We start from the raw sequence: 22,197 nt of genomic DNA on the forward strand, positions 1-22,197 counted from the left end.
ATCCTCCGACAAGCATCGTTTACCATAACGAAGCAGACGTATTTAATAACTGAACTTTGCGAGCGACTGGATCGATCGAGCCATCTCACTATACCAACATATTAAATTGACGAATGGGTGAGTTTGAGCATACTGGTTGCTTCTATTGGGATTGGGAGATATGTGAATCTATTGTACCCAAAATCATCCAAACCACAAGGTAACAAACCTGTAAATGATAACTGTTTTATTCGATACACTACTATTCATTTTTAAAAATAAATTCAATTATCTTCTTAAAATAAATTGTATATAATTCGAGAACAAATAATATTTACAATACTTATAATTTACAAAACTACTTGTTTATTAGCAGATAGTATATATCTATCGATATAAACATCTTTTTATATAAATAATTTAGAAAATTAACATTTGTTAATTAAGATTTGTTGAATTTAATGTCACCTTATAACTAATACTTAAATATAAAATAGATAAAAGTGAAAAGAACCTGTTAGATTCAAAGATATATTTAACGAAATGTAAGTTAAAAGTATAATTATTAAAGCAAAAAGAAGCTGAAAAAATAGATATTTATTTTATTGTATATTTTATTGTAACAAAACTAATTTTGAGATCAAATAGAAAGATAATTTTTATAACAGGGGATTAATTGACAATATATTGAACTTTAAAACTATCCATATATGAAAAATAGAAAATGTGACATATCTTCTTCCGCAGTTTTCTTTTATTGTTAGCATGTTATTATTAATATATAGCAAAAATACAATTTCCCTTTTAATTTTCTGACATTTACGTCACTTGATAACTAAAAGATAAATAAAAAGAAATATTTTAACATAAAATAGTTGAAAGAGGGAATGACTTGATACATTTACAGACACAAGTCTTTTGAAAGTAGAAAATATATCTACGATGTTTTTTAAGAAATGAATAATATTGACATTATTTTTATGTTAATTTAATTTAAGTAATACTAGTGTGCAGAAAGAATAATCTTATTAATATTTTTGTAATGTTCACGAAGATGATAAAAATACATAATCCCAAAGTCAAACGAAAATATAGCTTTGATGTGAAATTGTATCAAACTACTTATTATGTTTCTCACCAATGACTTTTAATTGCAAGAAAAAAGAACAAATAAATATCTATTAAAAATCTAGCCTGTATAACATTTTTTAAAGCTGCGTTTGCTATTTAAAAAATGTTTTAATATAATAAAAGTATATTATTAGGAATATATTTGATGTGATATCTTGAATTCAATTGACTAAAAAACCTTAGTTAGATAACATCCTAACTAGATTATTAATACCGCGCTAGACAAATAAATGAACTTCGTTTCGAAACGCTCTTGTATTCTGATTAATTTTGTTACCCTTGAGGGTGTTCAGGCTGCTCACGATGCATTGCGCTGCATCTGTTGCAGCTGCTCTCAGCGTGCAGTATCTTTAGAATTCCCCTCCGTTTCTTTGTCGCACCGCGCTTTATTCGAGAATTTTCTTTTTTAGAAAAACTCGAGAAAGCTACTATCACGAAATATATCATACGGAAAGCTATCTAACTTTTCCTTCTCTTTTTCCTTTTCTCTTATTCTTACAAATTTTCTTACAAATAAAACAAGTTGCTTTTGTTAATAATCCAAATGCTTTTTCATTGCTTATAATTATCCTAAGATACAATACGTATAAAACAATTTTTGTAAACATATAAAGCAAAAATTTTTGTTTCATTAATAATTTAAATTCATCGTGTATTTGTATAACACATTACGACAATAAAAAATGTCTTTTTTTTTACAAACCAAATACATTTTACGAATCGTTTATTTTATCAAAAATCTTTCTAATTAACAATTTCATTCAATCGTCAATTATTTTATATTTACATCTTATCCCAAACTTAACTTCATCCACTAATATTCCAATTTGCCATAATTTGTGTACAGTTCTATCAGAGTTCATATTTTATCAAAATTATATTTGATATAAAAAGGTGGCTACGCAATTTTGATAAGATAGCTATTATGAAATGTTTGATATCTGAAAATTAAATAGGTTTCATCAGCAATTCTTTCAACGCGTCACTAAGAATATTCATTTTTCGCGACACGACTAAACACGTCGAACGGACGAGGTCGAAGGTTACAATTCAACGAAAGCGGGAATTATCTCTTTCTTGTTGCCATTGTTCACAATTAGCCTTTGTTCGTCGCGCAGAATGAGATACGCTTCTAGGGCGCGCCAGAATTACATTTCAATTTATAGCCCGAGTATTTTTCAGCCGAACGTTGGTAAAAGTACAAACTGCGTCTCGTTTCATGCCGCGTTTCTTTCAATCTATACTGGCAAAGTCTCCACGCGTACAACATTCTTTTATCCCTTTCGGATAAGATTACAACGTTTACTTCTGCATAAAGAAATTCGACAAAAAAGAAAAAAAAAAATTTCCCATAAAAAAGAATTGGAGAAGTGTAGAAACACTTTACGTATTATTTATTTTTAAAACATTAAAAATTAATCTATAAAAAGAAGTTAATTTTCGAGATCTTTTCAATATTTTGGATTTTCTGTAGTATTATAATTAGTATATAAATTTGGAAATTGAGAAATTTAGACTAAAACTGAAATTTTTAATGACAAAGAAGGTAAAATAATATCTATTATAATCTGATTATGGTCCAAAACTTTTCTCTCAAAACATAAATAATTAAAGCTTAAAAATTTCAAATAGATAAATACACTTAAAATATTCTAAAAGTAAATTAAATTCCTTTCAGCAAAGATTCACCTAACTAAAACCTCATAATTGTCTCATTAACAACTAATTGCTAATCTATTGTAATTTTCTTGTAACTAGGAGCTTAATTCAGGTCAAAATTATTAATTGAAATCATTACTTTATATTTGTTAGGAACTTAAATCATAAACGTAGAATGTTAATGTATAACACTAGAAGCTAGTGATAAATTGCGGTATGATATAGTAGAATATAGTAGAATACCAATACAGTAGAATACAGCAATATAGTAGAATATCATACACCACGATGCACACACGTGTTGGATTTAACAACCGTAGAAATTCGTAGCGAAACAAGTGTGTCGTAACTCAATACTAGCCACTTTCATCGGCTAGCGCGCGAGTTTTCAGGATTGAGTTACGCCTCACGTCCGTCCACCTTGGAAAACTAACGACATTACATAAATTCTTCCAAGAAGCTGACACGATCGACTAAGAACGACATTTGATGCTCTTATATGAGACCATATGTATCTCGTTTGAGTACATCTGTTTGGAAATAGTAAGCACATATAACTTGATCAAAATATGCTTCTAAGGACAAAGCAATTACTCATTTGCAAATTGTTTTGTTTCATTGATATCCAACTGGAGATTTTATATGTACTTAGCAAAAGAATTTAATAAATAATTAGAAATATGAAACTTGATAATAATACTGTAATTACGTATTGGTTGTATGTATGATTAAATACAAATTATATCTACATACGGTTTTAATCACGAACATCTGCGTATACCTATTGAATTTTGTGCATCTAACTTAACAAAGAAACTAAAAATGCATTTTGTCATAAAATTATTTATATTTACATAACAACACAATTATTATTATTATTATTATTGCATATTTCTAACAGGAATGAAAAGAATTGAAATCTTGGGATAAAATTAGATAAAAAATTATACAACTTTTCAATTTTTTCAACATCGAGAAGATAATAGAATACTATTGATGCTTACGAAAGACCTGCAAGATATTAATACATACATTGATAAAAATATAATATTAAGCCTACTATTTTTTTATCTCACATAGGTATAACACTATATGTATCTTTTGTAACATTGTCTCTCATATCTTTTTTTAATTCTTATTTCTTAATGAAGGTGAAAATGAATAAATTGTATTATATTTTATCAATATGTGCCTTAGTGTGTCGAAAGACTTCGCAGGGCTAATATTTTCACCATATCTAATATTCTCTATTTAAGAAGAGTACGTTTACTTTAGTAACTGACTATATATAATATGTATATAATTCAATAATAACTAAGACGCGCTTTATCCCATATAATAAATTGCTGTCTTTAGCAGAACCTTTGTTTCGTGTTTTGTAATATGTATGTAATACAAGGTGGTTGGTAACTGGTGGTACAAGCGGAAAGGGGGTGATTCTACGCGAAAAAAGAAGTCGAAAATATAGAATACAAATTTTTTTTAATTTTCTTTTTTTTTTTTTTAATTTTTCCATCGACACAACGATCTACAGTGAGATCCGTTATAACGAGACGTGATAAAGTGCACGCGTACCGAGCGAAAATTCAAAGTCGATTTTCTCGAAAACAAAGCCTCAAACGAAAAATTTTTATTCTATATTTTCGACTTCTTTTTTCGCGTAGAATGTATTTATGATAACATAAATGCGTAATTCTTGTTTCGAATACAAATAAACAGAAATGGAGACAATAGTAAAAAGCGATCTTTAATTGTATTATGTAATATTTAAGCAAAAACCCGCAATTGCAATTTTCTCCAATTTTTTATTCAAAACTGCATTTTCACAACTTCCTATTTCCTACCATATAAAGGAAGCAATTTTTCTTTCGAAGTATTAGTAGTAAATAGAGTATAAGGGAATAATAAACATGGCCGTGAAATGCTAATCTAAATAAGCATTGCGCCAAGTTTGTAGAAATTACGTAAATAAACACAAGAAGCTACAGCCAATCGCTATAACAGAACGGATGGTCATCACTCCACACGTGCAGTTTCTAATGCGGAATTTTCTCAACGATGACATGCTACTATACTCTGTAAAACGATCTTCCGAGTCGTTCTCAGGAAAAATCGTTCAAACGAGAGAAACATCTTTCTTCCCAAGAAGATCCGTTGCTTCCTGTGCCCTCATTGTTCGCGTTTCCAGCGGTTTTGCACGGCTGGGTGTTGCTAACCGTCAGTCGACCAACAGTAAAATATTCAACAAAGTTGACCAACAAATTAGGCTAGTAATTGTATTTTCAACCGCACCACCCGTTTTTTCATCTTGCTACGAACTATTAATCATTGCACATAAACAGTGATGTTTACAAGTTTTGTACGAAAATGAAGACATTGGATAATCTGACACGTGAATAACCGAAATGTAATTTCGTTTCGTCAATTATCAATTTATCGATAACAATCAGTACACCTAATAAAGTATAAGCACCTAATATAAATCGAGATAAATTTTATTGCTTGAAATAATATGTTATACAAATATTTCGTAATTTAATTAATCATTCTATTTATAATAATGTTATATTTTCGTGGCAAAAAAAATAACTGAATAGATAATACCAAAAACTTTCCTTATATTGATATACTGATATTATATCATAAAAAATATTTATTAAGACGAAAGCAGTTTGGGAAATAGATTTTAGTAAAATATACTGTACTACTGTAAACTGAAATAAGTATTGTATAATTTTGACTGCTGTGTTGTAAGTCAGAATAAAAATGTTTAAGACTTGTTACTCTATTTGTAATTAACTTGAAATTACGAGTAACATTAGAATTTATTTTGCCAAAAAATTATTTTAAGGTAACCTACATACTTGACACTGCTACAAAGTGGAATCGTTTAATTCTAATTATTATTTTAGTACAAATAACAAGATAATCTGAACATATTTTTCTCTAATGTATCTATAAATACGTATACCTAAATTATCAAAATAATAATTATATAATAATGTACTAATGATAAACGAATACTGTTTATTGCGCTTAACATTTAGTAATATTGATAATGGCAACATGTTGAAACGTGTAACGAACATCCTCTTTACGGAAGATTAAAATAAGCAACTGAAAATATCGATTTAAGTGGCATTAAAAAATATGAAAATAAAAATACACTATGAACTTGATTATTATCGAGCGTATAAGGTTCTATAAAATGTGGCTTCCTTCTATGTTACTAACTTAACAAGATTATATATGATATGTTGACATTGATGACTATTTGTATTTGAAAACATATCAAGAATAAAACATTCATTCAGGAAAATATTATTACAGAAGATATGCTATCTAACACACTTGAATATAAGACGAATATCTAAAATTTAAAAAAATATTTTATCACTTTATATTACGAGAAGATACTGACGATGTGTTTGGTAGAACTGTCAACGAGTCCGCTCAAAGGGATATATTTTATAAAGGGTGCAATGGCATCGATTGAAATTCACGTGTCAATCACGTGCAAATAAAACAAGTAGTTAAACAACCTATGCTTTACATAAACCTCGCTCCTTAATTAACAAAGAAACTAATCTTACAATCAACAAAAAAAATTCGATAAACCAAGAATGAAAAGATAATGAGAACTAATGAATCTTTTTGGACTCTTGAATACAAGCTATCTTACAGACGTAAATAACTGACAGTGCTCTGTGATATTATCTATCATTGCGCAATCTAGTGATTTCGAAAATTGCAACAGTAGCACAGTCTTTCTGTCAGACCATAAAAGCCACCGAACATTCATAATAGCGATTCCAACACTCGTTGGAGATTAAATAAATACTAAACGATTCGTATCAAGAGGACCATCGTTCGTTTTACCAAAAATGCTCAGAAAAAGATAGTGGAACTCACCGAAATACTTGTCTGGCTCTAGGCCTGAATCTTTGTCTAATCCGCATATGACAAAATAATCCGCGAATCTCTGAGGATGTTGCTCTGGTCCGCGCATTATTCCCAAGCTCCCGTTCATCTTACCCGGAGAAAAAGATCAGATACGGCTCACCTCCGCGGTAGACGAAGAAGCACCCTCACGAAAACGATTTCCACATTATGGACCTCCACGAAACTGTCATTTCACGCGACAGCGAAACAACAGCTGATGTTGACGCGTACAGAACGTAACGCACGACTCCGCGGAGTGCGGATCTCGCCGCGAATAATTGATCTTTACTTTGTCACGTGAACTTGCCTACAAATCGATTCTCGTAGTCGGGGCTGAAAGCTGGCGCGTAATTTTAAATTATAAGATCCATCCAAATTTACAAATTAAAATACTGAATACATACAAATAAATCGTTTCATCATCATTTAGATTTCTATATTTTTTCATTTTTATTTGATTTAAATTTGTTCAACGAGTCCGAGTGTTGGTTGATGTTCATTGAGAAATAAAATTTATTGAGAAATTTAACTTATAATCTTTATATAAAACAGAGTGCCTACGCTACTATTTTCCAACGTTATTTTTGTAAATAATAGATTTGTGAAAAAGATAGAAAAGAATAAAGTTTCACTGTGGTTTAAATAAATTTTTTAAAAGATAATTTATATAATTGTTTAAAACAGTATGAAGTAATAATCTGAACAATTTGTACATATTATATATATAAAACAACTTTTATCTTGATTTCCAATCAAATATTTTTGTACAAACATAAATAAAAGCAAAAATTAATTATTATCACGTGATAAAAAATTTTCAAGGTTTTTTGGTACAATAGTAAATCTGGTTATCTATTTACATAAAATACAAATTTAAGAAAAGATTTGTGGTTGCTTTATAACTTTATATAATATTACATTATATATTATATATTATTTTCATTTTGTCTCAGTTATGGTCATGAAACTTTATCTCTTTTTCGAGGATTATTACATAAATCACAGATGAGAAACAATGAAATGATTAATATATGTCTGTGTAGTATGAATACATTTCGCGTTGGTAAAACTGATAATTTATCGCGCCATCTGTACAATAGTGCACAAATGTTTGTTCACTCATGGACAGGTTAGATTTGTGCAGTTCAAGTTAAATTTCTTTCAATACAATAATATAGTAAAAGAGTATAGGATTTTCACATTTTTACGGATGATGGAGGAAGTTGACAATATAATTATTCATTCATTGCGTCAAATAGGCTGGTAAGATCTATTTTCTGCGACGTTTTATGCATTTAATAAACTCTTGATATCTGATGTCAACCGGTTTTATGTGACTGGAAGTGGGCGGTGATATTTATGTGAATTTTATATTTTATTTTATACTTCCAAATGATAATTTGTAATTTATTTTATCAAACAGGAAGACATTACGATATTACTTTAAAAAAAAGTATATATATATATATATATATATATATATATATATATATATATCGCGACATTGAAACAGTGTTTGCAAATACTAAATGATTAAAAAATAGTTGCAAAAGTGTGATATAATTTTTGAATTAATTGCAAGATTGTATAAAAAATTTATTTTAATTTGTTCTACATGTATATTGCAGAGTTTGATTATCAACCTAAATAATATTTATTTGACACATATGTTATGTAAATTACATTACTTAACACTGCTTTAGCAATTCAGAATTAAATAAAGTATTATTCATATAAAAATACTTTGCAAATTTTTAACATCAATTTTTTTAGTGACATAACAGAGAATATAACAAATCTCAGTGGTTTTAACACAGAATTGGTAGTAGAGGCAACGGTAAAATGTTTAGACATAATAAGACCAGGACTTGGATTGTCAACAATTTTACCTATAAATATGGCAGCCAGATTTCGACTAGGTGCTACACTTGCTCAAGCATGTTCAGTAAGATTTTATAAACATATAAATTATTTATGCAATTTTGATATTTTAATTTTATTGACATCTTGTTTCTAAATTTAGGAATTAGGGTACAAAGGTGATATTGGTTACCAAACATTTTTATATAGCTCAGAAGCAGACCTAAGGAAAGTTTTCATGTTTCTTATTGAAAAATTACCAAAAGAAAGTGATAAACCTCTAAGCGAACCTGTTAGCAATATTGCATTACTAGAAAAATCTATAGCAACAGCAATAGCACAGAGTCTATCAGTTTCATGGTTACCACATTATTGTCATACAAAGGGATTTAGAAATAGAGGAAGGGCAAGAATCCCTTATAAATCTGTGAATTTAGAGGTTCCAAAAATGGAGAGTAAAGAAGGTAAAGTATTGCTTACATTTAATCTATTTTAATATTATAATAATATTTTGATTAGAAAATTTTGTTTGTCATAGAATATCAAGATTATTGCATACATTATCTGCAATCTGTGCCTGAGCAAGTGCAAAATGAATCATCACTTCTACCTTCTTTGATATCTTACAATGCAAGAGCTCTTCATACACATTCAATGAGTATTCTTGATCAAATAAATTGGTTAAATAAACAATATTGCGATAAAATTATTGAGGCTAATATATCTGGCGATGTTAATTTCCTGAATGGAAATTCAATAAAAGATAGAACATTACCTTCCAAAGTAAGCTTCAAAAATATTGATAACGATGTTCACACAGTCTCATTCTAGACTGTTTTATTAATTTTTTATTATCTTTCTGTATATAGCAACCTCAGATAAAAGATAATGGCACTAAAGAAACTAAGATTATAGAACAAAAAGTATTAAATAAGATGGAAAAACAAGACTTACAGATAGAAAAAATAAAAATAGAATGTGAGTGTTCCAGAAATGACATAGAAAAATTGCAAGATGCAATCAAGAAGCTAAGTACCAGTGTAGCACAAGTAACGATAAATTATCAAAATGAGGAGAAAGAGTTAACAATTAATGAAGAACAAAAAAAGATTAAAGCAAGAATTTATGATCTGTTTCAAGATGGTGAAGAAAATATTAAGAAACTAGAGACAGCAATTGAAGTTACTACAAGTAAATTAATCAATTTAGGTAATCAGTGGGAGAAACATAGAGTGCCTCTAATCCAAAAGTATAGACAAGAAAGAGAAAAGCATTCTACTAAAGCTGTAAGTACTATCATCTTAATATAAAATAAAATTCAAATTATTCACGTAAATTTAAAATTTCATGTATTGAATATATATATTTAGAGTGCAAGTCAGAAGAAGCTCGATGATATTAAGTTACTAAAAGAGAAGGAGAGAGAATTACAAGAAGAATGTCGTAATAAAGATCAACAATACTCACAATTAGTAATCGAAGTTCAAAAACTCCCTAAAGAAGTGAATAGGTCGGCATATACTCAACGAATTTTAGAAATAATTAACAATATTAGAAAACAAAGAGATGAGATTAATAAAGTATTAGCTGACACGCGTGAAATCCAAAAAGAAATTAACACACTTACAGGCAGATTAGAAAGGTCCTTTACTGTTGCTGATGAATTAATATTTCGAGATGCAAGAACGAATGAGGCATCAAGAAAAGCTTATAAATTATTGGCCACACTTCATTCTGATTGTAGTGAACTCGTAAGTTTAGTAGAAGAAACAGGTGCGACTATAAGAGAAATAAGAGACTTAGAAGAGCAGGTAAATATTGTATAGTATAAAGGTAATAATATCTTTGAAGATGTTTTTTATATTGCTGTCAAATTATTGAAACCTAATATAATTAGAGTGTCATAATGGATTTTAGATTGATTGTGAGGCTACAAAAAATGTTGGAGCAAATTTGGAAAGGATAACTGCTGATTTGAGACAAATGAAACAAGAAACAGCAGAATTAACGGCACAATTACAGAGTAAAACTTCGTGATTTTTACATAATCTGTGATATTACGATATATTATTTGTAATAACAACGACCAGGTAAAGTTCCATTAACACTTTGATTGCCATGTTGGTCATATATGACTGGCCATGGTTTCTCCTGTGACGCCACAGTGGTCATTGGTGACCAGAGCGCTTGAACTTCTTACAATTGTAAAAATTGTATGAAAATTGACAGTTAGGGCATTTTGAATATAACCGATAAATAGAAGATACTTTGAAACAAAAAGTGCACCATTGAACAATTAAACATTTTTATTAGAATATCAATAAAAGAAAATGCGAACAAATCTTGCATCTAACGCTGCACTGTGTTTGCATCCATATCTTTGAGGGGTAATCTACGAATATTATTATAAACACAGCTTAGAAAATAATCGTAAATGCTGCTTTATAATCATATATATAATTAAAGTTAGAAGTGTGGACATACCTTACTATTATATATTGAATGAGCAAATACTGTTTACTAATATCTACTACACGTTTCAACAATATATTCTGGACGTTTTGTTTACAACGAAATAACAAAGGCGAATGGTTTGTTGAAACAAACGAAGCCTTGTTATAATATGTCGCTATCAACTATTATCAAGGCGCCACTTTTTGCCATATATGCTTTGAATAATAAAAATACTCCCATGGCGTTTTGAGCGAAACGTGTGATTTCGGCGTGGCAGTCAAAGTGTTAATGTTAAAGATAGAATGAGCTTAAGCTTTAATTAGAAAATTTTTACCAAAAGTGAAATTATATTATTGCATTTACAGAACATTCCTCATAAACGAATACGATTACGAAGACCAAATTTTATAGTTATGCAGGATTTGATATATTGCTGCCTATAAAATAGTTTTTAACAGTTATTCTAAATTTAAAAGTAACTGTTAAAACCGTGCCTTGGCCCAAAGTTGTGTGTAACGTAAAATTATACGTAATTCGCTAATCGTGTTTATAAGAGGGCCAAGATGTGACATAAATGGATTCAATATCAACGCTCAAACGGAACGTTATTTGCTACAAAGCCTAATAATTTTTTTAGCATAAACTTTAATTGTACAGTTAACTTCCATATTTCTAAGAAATAAGTGGCTTTGGAAATATCCGCTATAAACTTACATAATAAACATTTAAAAAAATACTTTAAGGAATTATGTACAAAATATGAGAGATAAATAATGTGATACATATTTTTACTGTTTTTTATTATTATAAACCCTTCAAACATAGTTTTCGAAAGTATTTAATTTATTAAGGTTTTAACTATACACATTTATTAAAAAATGATAAATATGTCAAAGATTACTCTTTCTGAATTTAAAGCATTGGTGGTATATATTCTTTTTCTCCTTCTAATTTCTTCAGTTTCCTTTGAGCGCCATGTTTACTAAGGAGTTTTTCCATATCTTCCTTTTCCTTTGCTTCTATTTCTTCTATCTGTAGTTCTATTTTTTCTTCATTTTCAAAGAAAGTTAAAAATCGTTCTTGTTTCTTCATTTCTTCTTTCAATTTGTTTATTTCCAGCAGTTTGGCCTCTCGATTCATTTCCTCTATCTGTTTATCTAATATTAATTGTCTTTTTTTTTCCCATTCGGTATATTTCTGAAATATTAAGCAAAATAATAAATAATAGATTTAATTAATACTCCTTTTGTATTTTTTAATATATTTTCAATTACCTGCAACTGATCATTTATATCTATATCGTGTTGCTTTTCAACTGCAGATTTAACATTATTTTCTAATGCTTCAATTAAATTATCCTTACACAAATTCTTTTTTTTTAACGCATTGACTTCTAACATTAATTGTTCAAATTCATTTGTTGCTTTTTCTTTATGTACTTTTTCTTTGTCATTTTCAATTAAGTCAAAAACTTCATTGTAAACAATATCTCCTTCGACTTCATTTAACCATTGTTTTATTGACTTTGATACAACTTGATATTTTTTATATAATATTAGACCTCTCAGTTGACAAGTTCTTCCTAGTGTATTATTCATAAATTTTCCCTGGAAAGCCAGTGTTTTTCCAATTAAATCAATTGGATCAGTAAGATCAAAATGGTCATCAAAGAAAGGATTTCTAAGATAATTCACACGTATTTTTATTTCTTCTTCAGTATCTTTTATTGGTTCTGATGGCTTTTGCCATGTATCTGTATGTTCTAAATATTTATGACAAGCATATATAGATAGTGCATTAGTTATCAAGTTGTCAGTATCCTCTTGCAACATAGGCAAAACAGCAACTTTTGCAGCACTGGCATAATCTTCTTTTTTTATATATGCATCCATGAGCATGTTATAACACACATAATCGGGAAAAATACCATATTTAAGTCTGTCATGTAACACATTCATAAGTTTTTCAGTAAGATCATTATCAAATAAATATCTTATGACAGCATGATGCGTTGAATCTAAGGTATTTGTTGTTTCTGCACTTTTTCGTAGTTTCTGGATTATACTCAATAATTCTTCTACCTGATCTTTGCTTCGTATGGTATTTGCAAATATATCTATGTCTATGGCACTAACTTTTCCATCAATAAAAAATTTATTGTCCAAGGTTATAAATAAATCCTCCGGCTTGTATTTTTGGAGTAACGAACATTGCAGACGAGCTTTCCATGCATTCTCGCACCGGTACGCTTCTGATAAAAAAGATCGTTTTTGCACCACAGTTTTGTGGAGCTCATGATACAATTTTCTACCAGACCTAAATATTTTCAACATTTTGTACTCCATTTTTTGTCATTAGATCATATTCTTAAAAAGGTAGCTTTGATATCTTTTTATTTGTACAATCAAATCAAACAGAAAGGTTACAATTACGATTGTAATATAATGTATAAAATGAAGTATGTTATGTTATTTTAAAAGTGCACAGTACTAATAAAATCAAGCTGTAATTCTTATTTACGCGTTTCTATTTACATTACCCATTATAATCTATTTTATATATTTCCCAAAATTTTGAGAGTACTTTCAACATAAACACATTTGATTTCAATGAATCCAGCTGCCTGTAAGTCTGCTGCTATCACGCATACGCGCGTGGTGAACTCTCGGATATTCAAGTTACGTATACGTGTGTTTATAAACAGTTAGTATGTATATATAGTTAGAAAACAGTATATTTTGTATTAGATCAAAATCATTTTTAATCATTGTTTGGGAGAGAATACATACTTTCTAGAATGGTGAGGAATATAAATGAATTTGCAAATTATCACGATATAAAGGTTATGTTATTCATGATATGCGACAGTTGCAAAGATGAATTAAAAATTTTTTCAGTATTCGATAGTTAATAAAACTGAAAATGCTCATGAAGATAGCATTTGGACCTGTGCTTGGGGCTGTTTAAAGAAGAAAAAGGAATTACAGCAGGATAATGAAGATTCACGGTAATTAATTTCGATGTATTTTTTATCATTTATATACTCCTGTACAATTTTCTTTATTATATGGCAGTGAATCGGTGCAGTTTAATGGGAATGAGACAGTCGAATATTTGGTAACCGGTTCAGTCGATGATGCCGTCAAAGTTTGGGAACAAAAAGACAAAAGTTTACAACTAAAATATAAATTAACTGGTCACTCGCTTGGTGTGGTATCTGTTGCAGTTAATTCAGATGGTTCAAGTGAATAATTAATAAAAACACAAAATTATTTGCATGTATTTTATTGTAATGAATATGTTAATGTTAGCAGAGCTATATGATATGTACACACATGCTTTTAGAATGTGCATCAAGTTCACTAGACTCAAGTTTAAAACTATGGAATTTGCAATCAGGAGAGAAAATATCAAGTATTGAAGTAGGTCCTGTAGATATTTGGACAGTGGTATTTTCTCCAGATGATAAATTCATTGTATCTGGTAGTCATTCAGGTAAAATACATTTATATGGAACAGACAGTGGCAAACAAGAACAAACTTTAGATACCAGAGGTGGAAAATTTATATTGAGCGTTGCCTATGTATGTATTTATATTGTATAATTGTATGTATCTATGTATGACATTTATATTGTATAATTTTGTGCAAAAATAACACAAGATAGTTTTTATATTATATAATTACTTATTTTAGAGCCCTGATGGTAAATACATTGCTAGTGGTGCAATTGATGGAATTATCAATATTTTTGATGTTACATATGGAAAAGTTTTACGTACATTGGAAGGTAATAACAAATTTTGTTAATAAGTTATTGATGATTTACAATTATTAATATGTATTTGAAATATTTTAGGTCATGCAATGCCTATCAGGTCTCTTTGTTTTTCACCAGATTCTCAATTGCTTCTTACCGCATCAGATGATGGACATATGAAACTGTATGACGTGTAAGTAATTCATAGTTTCAATTCGCATGAAATAGAAATATGATTAAAACATTGAAACATTAATATATTCCTTCTTATTTTTACATGTAGGAAAGATGCTAATTTAGCAGGAACTATGTCAGGTCATGCCTCATGGGTACTTGGTGTTGCTTTTGCTCCAAATGGTCAACAGTTTGCATCTAGTAGTTCAGATCATACAGTTAAAGTATGGGAACTAGCTCAAAGACAATGTTTACATACATTTAATGAACACAATGATCAGGTGAGATATCGTATTACATACAGCATTATGGAATTTTTATTGTAAATTTATAAAGCAGAAAAAGTAATCTGCGATTTGGAGTTGTGAGCATTTTGCTTTTCTAGGTATGGGCTGTAAAGTACAATCCACAAAGAAATAACATGATTGCATCAGTATCTGAAGATAAATCCATTAATCTTTACGAATGTCCATTATATGACAAATAAATTTTTGTATAAATATGAATAACTGTATATTACTTTATGTATATTACATAACATTTAATGTTATGTTTTAATATGAATGTAATATTAAACAAAATAGATATTAGTATCTATAAATTTTATTGTACTGTAATTATTAATATACAAATCATTAAGATGTCTGCCGAATCTAAAATACAGTATAACAAAAGATGAATACTTAAAATCTAAGTAAAAGACGAAGATTACAAAAGAACCCTGAAAAGGAATTCTGGTGTACAGATCAAATCCTGTATGAAGAAAAAACATATAAAGGTACCCTGATGTGGTTCCAAGTTGGAAGGGTTAAATCTAATTAACTCGAACTGGAACAGGGTATAAGACTTGTGTAACAAATACGTAAATAATGAATAGTAAAATCTATTCTATATCGTGTCAAACAGTTTCCTTCTAATGAAATTTTAGATTGATCGGGTGCATGTAGAAGGGAAGATGACGCGATATAGAAACAAACTTAAAGTATCGTACGCATTAAATGCTTCGAACAGTAACAAATTTTCCAATGAAACTAGAAAACAAATGAGAACGTGTGAAAGTAAAATTATTAAACGGCATGCCAATACCTTAAACCTTCCGATCTATAAATACATAATTGATCCGTACACACTCTTAATTGTACCTACATGTATTTTAGAAAGGGTAACAATCGAATCAGTAGACACTTGTTACATGCAAATCGATTTTTTTATGTAATACATATATGACCAAAATAGAAGCTATTTTAACTGTAAATTTTCAAGTAGACTAGAAACTTAAAGTAAGGGTTTACAAAATTTTGTCTCTTCACATAATGCCAGTTTAGCGTTACTTAGACCGCTACATCGATATAAACATCACTACTGCTTTTGTCGTAACATTCTGTTGCACTGAAAATGTCCAAGTTTCGTCCAAATCTTCATTGTGTTTCTATCAGTCTTTAAAAAGTAATTAGACTTTGTATTCAATTGAAAGAATACAAATTAGTTTACGATGGAAACAAAATACAGATCTTATTCCTTGCAAATTTATCTATTACGAAGATGTATAGCGACATATTTCCATATACATCATGAGTCGTAATACATATCACTAAACTTTCTACATTCTTCATCGACGTTTAATATATACAAAATTGAATTAAATAATCGAGCATAATTACTGCTACGTACTACCGATTTTTAATTTTCTTCGTAATTATGGAATTTCTCAATATATGTATATACAACACGCAAAGTGAATAGGAATGATATATCAGGATTTTCGGCTATGTCACATTTTAATTATACCTCTTAAAAAAAAGGGGGGGGGGAATAAAAATTGCATTGCCAATGCACATGCAACGAAGAAAAGTATTCAAACGATTATTCTTCTTATCTTTAGTGTGTAAAAATTAATGAGATGCCATGAAGATTTTCGGTGTCCTTTAAACGATGTGTGAGGTAAGAAAGAAACCTTCAACTTACTTATCAAGTATTCGTAATATATGTACTGCGTGTTGATTTACGATCAATACAGCAGTAAATCAAATGTACAATGACTAGCCTGAAACAGAAAAGCAATACTACGAAAGAAAGTTGTTTACTTTATAACAGGCTCTCACTATACCGTTGTTACTCTCGTAGAAGCTGTGACTATGTCGCTATGACAATCTGTCACTCTGAATTTGCTTTCAGTTTCATCCGGCGTTACTTTGGCTATTTGCAAAGGGATATCTTGCTTCGGGTTATAATTAAAAGGTGGGACAATGGCGGACGCGGGTGTACGCACACCGGACCCATTAACGTATGTTTGTGCAGAACCTTCTGCATTCGCAGAGTCTACTCTTATAAAGGAACCAAGACGTGATATTCGTTTCATGGGATCCACCTCTGCCGTGGAGGATTCGGTATGCTGTGATTTTCGCAGAACAACCGAGGTATCAACTACATCTACGATGTCTTTCTTGTACGTAGAAGCGTCATTAGACTTTACAGGAATCTTGCAAGGTGCGTCGTTTGCGTTCATTCCGCTCAAGTCACAAGAGTTTCTGTATTTCACTTTACTAGGTTGTACGCCCATTACCAATGGCCTCTTCAATTTCGATTTGTACAAAGCTGATTCCGGATTATCATTCTCTTGGGGTACTCCTTCGAACGTGGAACTACGAAACAACCTAAAAGCTGGCGGATTGCTCACTGGAGATGGGGTATCCATCTCGTTAGCACAATTACCAGGCTGTAGCCACTGCCTAGTATCTGGTTTCTCAAACCGTTGCTTATTTTTACTCTCCTCTACCTTTTTCCAAAGGCTTGCAATTTTACTAGTCGCTTCCTTTGCCAATTTTCTAGTTTGCATTCCGGTCGAGGAGTTGGATACAATACTGGAATTACTGTTAGATCTCTGACCAAGAGGACCTACCTTTCGAAAGACTTTACCACTTTCTATCTGTGCAGTACTTTGATTATTGGCTGATATTTTTGCGGTTGCAGTTGCTTTTCCTGTAGGTAATCGTTTTGGAGCCACCAGTAATGGTAATGTTTTCGAAGATTGAATCTTCTCTGAAGCGTTTCCCTTTGATGATTTTGATTGGTGCGCTTGATGTGTCTTTGGCGTAAGTTTTGGTTTCCCAGTTGTTGGATGTACCTTGGATGTTGCACCTCTAATGGGTTTTGCGATTTTCGTTTTTATCGGCGAAGGAGATGAAGACTCTACGGTGGGCGCATTCTTCACTTCTGGTTCGTCTTTGGTAAATGTTCCTTGTCGTTCCAAGGGCTTAATCGTTACGTCCGTCTTAGTTTCTTGTTGATAGTTCGAGGAAGAACACGTTGGAGGTGTGCTGTGCCTCTTTACGGACTTTGTGAAAGTTAATGACGATCCTTTCTGAGGAACTGATGCTCTTTTTGCAGCCACCGATAAAATCTTCGTTCGTTTGTCATCTGTTGAGCTGGGATTCATTTTAGGACTTATATTTGATTTTGTTGATTCTTTCGTCGCTGTACCTGGACTATTGTTATTTTGTCTCAACGTGGTAGCTCTTGTTGCTCTTACAATAGGTGAAGTGTTGCTACGACCTATAGGTATTCCACTGACAGGATTCACCTGTTTCAATGGAGACGATTGTGGCGTTGGCTTTCGCGTAATTGGATTTGAGTAGAGAGCTTTTCTTCTTCCGCGAATGGCCTTTGGACTTTCTGGGTCTGATTTATCCGTAGCGTTAGAATCATTACTGGGATCTCTCACCATTCCTGGTTTAATTATTCGGGGCCTTTTTGTTTCTCTAGGCGGTCCTTCGGTATTATTAGATTCATCTTCGCTCTCAGTTTCCACATTATCTGTATACCTGATGTCTTCTTGCGACCTGGGTTCTTCGATCTCGATTGTTTCCTTATGAGCGTCCTCTGGTTCTTGTACATTGTCCATTTGTTGAACACATGAACCTATCAGTTTTTTAGAAACGCCATTGACAAACCGCATCCGTAGGTTCCGTTCTGATTCTGATTCATTTGATACTAAACTAATAGTCTCGCAATCTAGCAACCCATCCTCGCCAGTTTCATTTGTCTTATTTGATTCGTTTAATGTATTTAACACGATGGTTGCATTTTGTTCCAACATGGTTTGAATTACATCCGATTCGATAGTGTGCGTTGAATCTGGTAATCTATCTTCTATCGCGTTTGTAGTAGTATTACTTTCTGTATCTTTGAATATGCGTTCTGAATCGTTCAAAGTTCTCGTACGATATCTTTCCCTATTCTTCTTTTGCTCGACACGCTTTTTAATCAACGTTTTACAAGCGGATAGTTTTGACAATGTGGGGATAGCAGATTTTACCGGGGACGTTGCTCCCGTTGTCTTTTCAGAATTCTCTTGTTCATAAGTAGCATTAACTTCCTGTTGATTATTTTGATCTTGATTCATGTCGGGGAAGGGATTTTCCAATACCTGTGTTTGAAACCTGGCTCTATCTTCTTGTCTACGTTGTTTAGGTGTCAATTTGGAAAAAGGTGAAATTTTCCCCCGTGCAATCTTCTCCTGTACTACGTTTTCCTGTCGTTCTTCTTCCTCTTTGTCGAGTTCCGCAGCTATAGTATACGTCTTATATCTTTCCTTGGCCAAAGTTCTTTTCTGCTTTGGTGTTAAATTTCTGTGTAATCGTTTCCTAGGCGTGGACTCTGCCGAGCTAGTAACGCAGTATTCAGACGAAATTGGTGTAACTGCCTCGTCGGTATCACCTGCTTCGTCGATCCTGTCTATCATCACAGGATGTGGAGCTTCTTCGGTATGTAATTCCGCGTCAATACACAACGTATCGCTGCATATAGTTTCTGTAGCTTGTTCCACTGTCGACTCATCCATTTCACACACTTCATTGAACAGCGAAGGTGGATTGATGTTCTCCAGATATTCACTCAAACTATTATTTGCACTATTCTGCATAGCTTCAGCGTAACGCATGCACGTCATGGATAGCACATTTGCGACAGGTTTTAATAAGTCGAAAACAGCGTCGCTCCCGCTTAAGTTCTGCGAGTCTTGATCCTTAGAATCTGCCACCTCTGATGTAATACTGGCCACGCTTAACATACTATTTTCCATGTCGCCAACGTCTGGTAACTCGTCCATCATTGATGGTGGTTTGACACTTTCTAAGTGCGAACCAGTACATTCGTTCAACAAATTTTCGAGACTGCCGGTGTGACTCTGAGTTTGACTCAGAGCTCTTTTAGCTACGACACCCAAAGGAAGAGATTTCTTACGACAGCTTCGAGAATCTGTCGAAGATATATTCTTCGCTTGGATTGGAGGCAAGGACGTAGAATTACACCTGTCTCGATTAACGAACGACTCACTACAGTCACCCGAACCTGCGTAGCTAGCTGTCAGTGATAGTAAGCTTCCCATCGAGGAAGGTGGTTTTATTGCTTCTAAATCCATGGACGTCATACTGGTTGTATCTAGTTCGTTCTGTCGATTCATTTCTGCGTCCACCGCTTCAGCCAATTTAATCGCTTCTCTTTGAATAATTTTTGAATTGGTCATGTGCCCATTGTCGCTACTTGCTGTTTCATAACACTCTGAGGTGATTGTTCCTGGTTCTTCTGGTACATCGCTTTTAAATGAAGCGATTATAGGGGCACTAATACTTATGCTAGGAAAAGATACATCATTAGGAGAATCTTCATTCCATGTATCACTCAATATGCTGTGTTTCATTGCGCTCGAATCTCGTTCTCGAATTGCTTCCGTTTGTTGCACGAGAGTCGCAGTTAAGCGATCTAACGAGGCAATCATAGCATCAGGATCCCTTTGACGCCGATATGCATCTTCCTTCTCCACATATTTCATTGAGTCTGCAGGTTTCTGTGCCAGTTTGTGCTTTGAATCAACTTTCTCTTTATTAATGCCATCTATTTCACACGTGTCATTGTACATTTTACTGCTTTCATCAAAATTAATAATTTTTCGCTCCCCAAATTCACTGTCGATTTCATTTATTGTGGTTTTACTTAGCTGAATATTGTCCATAGTTTTCGTTAATCCAGGTTGTATACACAATTCTAAAAGTGCGTGTTCTGATTGTTCCACGGAATCGATCGATTCGCTACTCTCTGAATCTGTTACTTTAGTATAAGATTGTTGCATAGACGAATTCTCAATCGCTTTGTCTTTTAATGTTTTTGATGTTTTATCATTTTCCCACTTAGCAGAATCATCATCTATATTTTGATCATTTTCAATAACATCGTTATGTATCAGAGACGACATGTCTTCGTTCGATTGGCTGTCGATACTAGATAGATATTGCTGTTGTGTAGGTTCTGTGTTAAACACTACTGTTTCATGTAATATCGGGCTATTCCTCAAGTTCGAAGGTAATGAGAAATTGCACAGACTATCATCGCCTAATAATGAACCGCGTTCCGTGTTTCTTACTTTGTCCAACTCATTCTGCAAAACTTGATTCGATTGTTGCATTGGAATTTTAGTTTCTATCACCTGAAATAAGAAAATTCGATGTTTATAAGATATGCGCATTCTTTTGTACATTTCTATTGTAATGTTTCAAATAACGCACAAAGATAATTAAATTCTGAAATTAAATTTATAAAAATATAAAATTGCGTGCACGGAATAAATATGTCACCTTTTGCATAAATTTGGCCGTACTTTGACTATAATCTGACACAATATTCATATTCGATGAGTTATCATTAACGTTATCAGTACAAATATCGGGATCTACCATTTCTTCAGATCCCGATTGTTTCGTATCAAGACTGTTCATGGTAGAATCGACAGATGAATTGCAGTCCATTTGATCTAGTGCAACGCTTGTTTGATACCTGGCAAGATTGCTTTCATTTCGCGGAACTTTTTCAAAATTATTTCCTATAAACGAATGCCTATGCCTAAAAAAGGAAATAACGTAAGAATTATTTTTCAATTAAAAATTATTTGGTTTAGCGAAAATAATAAAAAAATGTGGTAAATGTACATGTAGAACTCAACCTCTTCGATTTCGATGATTTTTTAATATATGGAGCACAATATATAATATATTCGCAAAAAACTGTCGATACAGTGTTCACTACAGTGAATTTTACCTATAATCATGCGTCTGTGACAGTGTATGCATCAGTGTTGGTTGCCGGCCATCGACTGCTTATTTTCTGTTTATGAACGAGACTATGGTCGAGCTTAAAGGCCCTGTGCACAACTATATGTACTTGCGAGGCTGCAAGAAATGTCTATT

At 31.8% G+C, this 22,197-nt stretch overlaps 5 protein-coding genes across 17 annotated transcripts in view; 2 read left to right on the forward strand and 3 right to left on the reverse strand.

The window, feature by feature from the left end:
• Positions 1-6,982, reverse strand: part of pns (DENN domain containing pinstripe) — a 64,038-nt gene extending 57,056 nt beyond the window's left edge. For all 7 annotated transcript variants that reach the window (XM_069128510.1, XM_069128507.1, XM_069128508.1 and 4 more), the window contains exon 1: positions 6,682-6,982. In XM_069128510.1, coding sequence (XP_068984611.1) covers positions 6,682-6,799 — 118 coding nt within the window. In that variant the 5' untranslated portion in view covers positions 6,800-6,982. The remainder of the gene's footprint in view (positions 1-6,681) is intronic.
• Positions 6,983-7,797: 815 nt separating this feature from the next.
• Positions 7,798-11,849, forward strand: LOC138187581 (coiled-coil domain-containing protein 22 homolog). 3 transcript variants are annotated; one of them, XR_011175211.1, is made up of 8 exons: positions 7,798-7,974; positions 8,485-8,656; positions 8,735-9,035; positions 9,110-9,354; positions 9,441-9,857; positions 9,942-10,382; positions 10,489-10,661; positions 11,366-11,849. XR_011175211.1 is itself a non-coding variant. In XM_069128516.1 (8 exons), exons 1-8 carry the CDS (start codon positions 7,922-7,924, stop codon positions 11,402-11,404), a joined length of 1,749 nt encoding a protein of 582 aa, XP_068984617.1. In that variant the 5' UTR covers positions 7,798-7,921; the 3' UTR covers positions 11,405-11,849. The 3 variants fall into 3 exon arrangements, 1 of the variants encoding a protein (XP_068984617.1); XR_011175210.1 differs by having other exon boundaries at positions 11,391-11,849; XM_069128516.1 differs by having other exon boundaries at positions 10,489-10,594; positions 11,391-11,849.
• LOC138187585 (small ribosomal subunit protein mS27) lies at positions 11,846-13,640 on the reverse strand. The gene is made up of 2 exons (XM_069128524.1): positions 12,300-13,640; positions 11,846-12,222 (listed from the first exon to the last, which is right to left on the reverse strand). Exons 1-2 carry the CDS (start codon positions 13,368-13,370, stop codon positions 11,938-11,940), a joined length of 1,356 nt encoding a protein of 451 aa, XP_068984625.1. The 5' UTR covers positions 13,371-13,640; the 3' UTR covers positions 11,846-11,937.
• Positions 13,641-13,671: 31 nt separating this feature from the next.
• LOC138187591 (superkiller complex protein 8) lies at positions 13,672-15,468 on the forward strand. The gene is made up of 8 exons (XM_069128546.1): positions 13,672-13,825; positions 13,923-14,032; positions 14,100-14,269; positions 14,371-14,609; positions 14,722-14,815; positions 14,885-14,978; positions 15,069-15,240; positions 15,345-15,468. Exons 1-8 carry the CDS (start codon positions 13,823-13,825, stop codon positions 15,444-15,446), a joined length of 984 nt encoding a protein of 327 aa, XP_068984647.1. The 5' UTR covers positions 13,672-13,822; the 3' UTR covers positions 15,447-15,468.
• A 72-nt stretch (positions 15,469-15,540) lies between these two features.
• LOC138187573 (adenomatous polyposis coli protein) overlaps positions 15,541-22,197 on the reverse strand; it is a 95,207-nt gene continuing 88,550 nt past the window's right edge. For all 5 annotated transcript variants that reach the window (XM_069128494.1, XM_069128497.1, XM_069128496.1 and 2 more), the window contains 2 exons: positions 21,589-21,853; positions 15,541-21,440 (listed from right to left, as the gene is read on the reverse strand). In XM_069128494.1, coding sequence (XP_068984595.1) covers positions 17,061-21,440; positions 21,589-21,853 — 4,645 coding nt within the window. In that variant the 3' untranslated portion in view covers positions 15,541-17,060. The remainder of the gene's footprint in view (positions 21,441-21,588; positions 21,854-22,197) is intronic.

The sequence above is a fragment of the Bombus flavifrons genome, chromosome 15, assembly GCF_040668555.2.
Source record: "Bombus flavifrons isolate JBK064 chromosome 15, iyBomFlav1_principal, whole genome shotgun sequence".
In the NCBI taxonomy this organism is placed as follows: Eukaryota; Metazoa; Arthropoda; class Insecta; order Hymenoptera; family Apidae; genus Bombus; species Bombus flavifrons.

Coding starts and splice junctions, on each gene's coding strand:
- LOC138187581 (XM_069128516.1), top strand. CDS start 7,922: ATGATGGAGGAAGTTGACAATATAATTATTCATTCATTGCGTCAAATA. Junction 9,355..9,440: donor ATAGAACATTACCTTCCAAA/GTAAGCTTCAAA, acceptor TTCTGTATATAG/CAACCTCAGATAAAAGATAA. Junction 10,383..10,488: donor TAAGAGACTTAGAAGAGCAG/GTAAATATTGTA, acceptor AATGGATTTTAG/ATTGATTGTGAGGCTACAAA.
- LOC138187585 (XM_069128524.1), bottom strand. CDS start 13,370: ATGGAGTACAAAATGTTGAAAATATTTAGGTCTGGTAGAAAATTGTAT. Junction 12,223..12,299: donor ATATAAATGATCAGTTGCAG/GTAATTGAAAAT, acceptor TTAATATTTCAG/AAATATACCGAATGGGAAAA.
- LOC138187591 (XM_069128546.1), top strand. Junction 14,610..14,721: donor TTATATTGAGCGTTGCCTAT/GTATGTATTTAT, acceptor TACTTATTTTAG/AGCCCTGATGGTAAATACAT. Junction 14,979..15,068: donor CATATGAAACTGTATGACGT/GTAAGTAATTCA, acceptor TTTTACATGTAG/GAAAGATGCTAATTTAGCAG.